Source organism: Montipora capricornis, chromosome 3, assembly GCF_036669925.1.
Source record: "Montipora capricornis isolate CH-2021 chromosome 3, ASM3666992v2, whole genome shotgun sequence".
Lineage (NCBI taxonomy): Eukaryota > Metazoa > Cnidaria > Anthozoa > Scleractinia > Acroporidae > Montipora > Montipora capricornis.
In genome coordinates, this window is record NC_090885.1 from 60,832,007 (window position 1) to 60,834,506 (window position 2,500).

At 39.3% G+C, this 2,500-nt stretch overlaps 1 protein-coding gene and 1 non-coding gene across 7 annotated transcripts in view; one reads left to right on the plus strand and one right to left on the minus strand.

Annotated features, from left to right (window-relative positions):
- The window catches only part of LOC138043566 (uncharacterized), a 55,810-nt gene that overhangs the window by 51,443 nt on the left and 1,867 nt on the right, over nt 1-2,500 (plus strand). For all 6 annotated transcript variants that reach the window (XM_068889918.1, XM_068889915.1, XM_068889920.1 and 3 more), the window contains one exon: nt 280-419. In XM_068889918.1, coding sequence (XP_068746019.1) covers nt 280-419 — 140 coding nt within the window. The remainder of the gene's footprint in view (nt 1-279; nt 420-2,500) is intronic.
- Nucleotides 1,219-1,290, minus strand: Trnai-gau (transfer RNA isoleucine (anticodon GAU)). Its single transcript has one exon. It is a non-coding gene; the product is annotated as a tRNA-Ile (tRNA).

Sequence of the window (2,500 nt, forward strand, 5' to 3'; positions counted from 1 at the left end):
AGTAAGTTAAAGTAAATTATGATGATATTGCTGTGCTGATTGTTTCCATTTGCAAATATAGTAGCATTAATAATAAGAAAAACCTCTATTTCTGTTTTTACAACAAATACCTGCTACTTAAATTACAGATTTATTTTTCTGGTAAACTCTCGTCATTTTCCGAATTTTACCCGTAGTTGCAGTTAACTGTATCTGGACAATTTGTGTTAACTGTTTATGCATCCCACGGATACGCGCTTTTAGACGTCTTGTTTCTCATATATTTCTCTTTTTATTTAGGGCACCAAAAGAGAGCAAGATTGCATCTGATTGTTTCCTTTTACCTCGTGAGCCCGTCTGGCACTCCGATGAATAGTACAGAGAATGAGAGACAAATGGAGTACGTTAACTGTCTTCAACGAAACTTACTCAGTCCTCACGTAAGTCAAGAGATTTTAGTCTTGGGACCCTGCTTCCACGTGTTTCCCTGTAATTAGCAGCCAGAGCTCTGTTCCATGCACGCCGTCGTTATTTAAATAGGTCATTTCCGAGTTCAAGCCCGCCTACTCTTCAAAGCGAGTCTAAGTGCGAAGTTTTTGTGATGGTAATTAGTTCTACTTTACATGTGAATGAAAACTAATTTTCATAACAAAAACTTCGCACTTAGACTCGCTTTGAAGAGGAGGAAGGCACGAACTCGGAAATGGCCTATTCCTTAAATCCTACAAACTTATTATACAAATGTACAAAGGTTGTTGTACAAAGCTCTAATGATAGGTTCTCAATCCCTGGACCAGTTTGTCTCAATTGTCTATGAGACAAATAACATGAGAAGCAGAATGATTAAGAAAATAACACAAACAGCGGTGATAGACATTGTATTCCAACGTATTTTTTAAGAACTTGACGTTTCGTATGCTAGTCAACATACATTTTCAAAAGTGACCGTTACAATTTTTGAAAACTATATATTTACATATATCGTAAACATTAGAGGTCTGGAACCTAGCCTGAGAATTTCCAGACCTCTAATGTTTACGATATATATATATATATATGAAACTCAGAGTAGCAACAGCTGATCTTTGCCTTGTGTGTTTACTTTGTTTTCGCTCTACTTGTAATGGTATTAAGCGCTCTTCACCTTCACACCACACTATAAACTTGGTATATATATATATATAGACAAGGTTAATTTGGGAACAGAAATCAGCACAACTAAGCAATTAAGTGAAAATGTGGCTCAGCCAGGAATTGAACCTGGGTCTCCAGATTATCGGTCGGATGCCTTAACCACTCAGCCACTGAACCAACCACACTAGGAACACATCTTACTGTACAACACATACACAATTTTGGCCTTCAGATGGTCAGGTCCGAGGAGACAATTTCACACATTCTCTCCAATCAGGATCACTTCACTACTCCCCGGTCGATCGGTCATGCACTGCCATATCCCCCTGGAAATTAACTAAGTACAGTAAGGTTAAGGCAGCCTACCGGTAATCTGGAGACCCAGGTTCAATTCCTGGCTGAGCCACATTTTCACTTAATTGCTTAGTTGAGCTGAATTCTGTTCCCAAATTAACCTTGTCTGTTGTATTTCTCAGAAATGCCTAATGAATCGCCATCCAAACGGGAATAGGCTGGTGATCCTAAGTAATTAAGGCAATCAGTTGCTAATATATCCCCTCCCTACCTTACTGTACTTAGTTAATTTCCAGGGGGATATGGCCGTGCATCACCGATCGACCGGGGAGTAGTGAGGTGATCCTGATTGCAGAGAATGTGTGAAATTGTCTCCTCGGACCTGACCATCTGAAGGCCAAAATTGTGTATGTGTTGTACAGTAATATGTGTTCCTAGTGTGGTTGGTTCAGTGGCTGGGTGGTTAAGGCATCCGACCGGTAATCTGGAGACCCAGGTTCAATTCCTGGCTAAGCCACATTTTCACTTAATTGCTTAGTTGTGCAGATTTCTGTTCCCAAATTAACCTTGTCTGTTGTATTTCTCAGATATCCCGTCCCTACCTTACTGTACTATATATATATAGTTTTCAAAAATTGGAACGGTCGCTTTTGAAAATGTATGTTGACTAGCATACGAAACGCCAAGTTCTTATAAAACATTCGTTGGAATACAATGTTTATCACCGCTGTTTGTGTTATTTTCTTAATAAAGCTACGATGGCCTAAGAACAAGAGTTTATACGATGACTGAGAAGCAGAGTTTTGTCAGAGTGAGACGACATATGGCTAAATCACGAGATTTTGCTATAAAACAGCTTCCTCTTAAGACGATATCGTGTAAGGTATCGTGCTTGATGGCATCAAGTTCTTTTCAAAGTCAAGACAAACGCAGACAGACTTGAGGCTATTATCAATAGCAAATTAATTGATAGGCCTACAATTGTCACAGTCATAAAGTGAGCCTCATTGAACAGGGGTTTTATTCCTGCTGTTCTCCAGGCTCCAGTTCTGGAAAAAGGTGGATAACGTTATAAACTATTTTCCCAATCCCA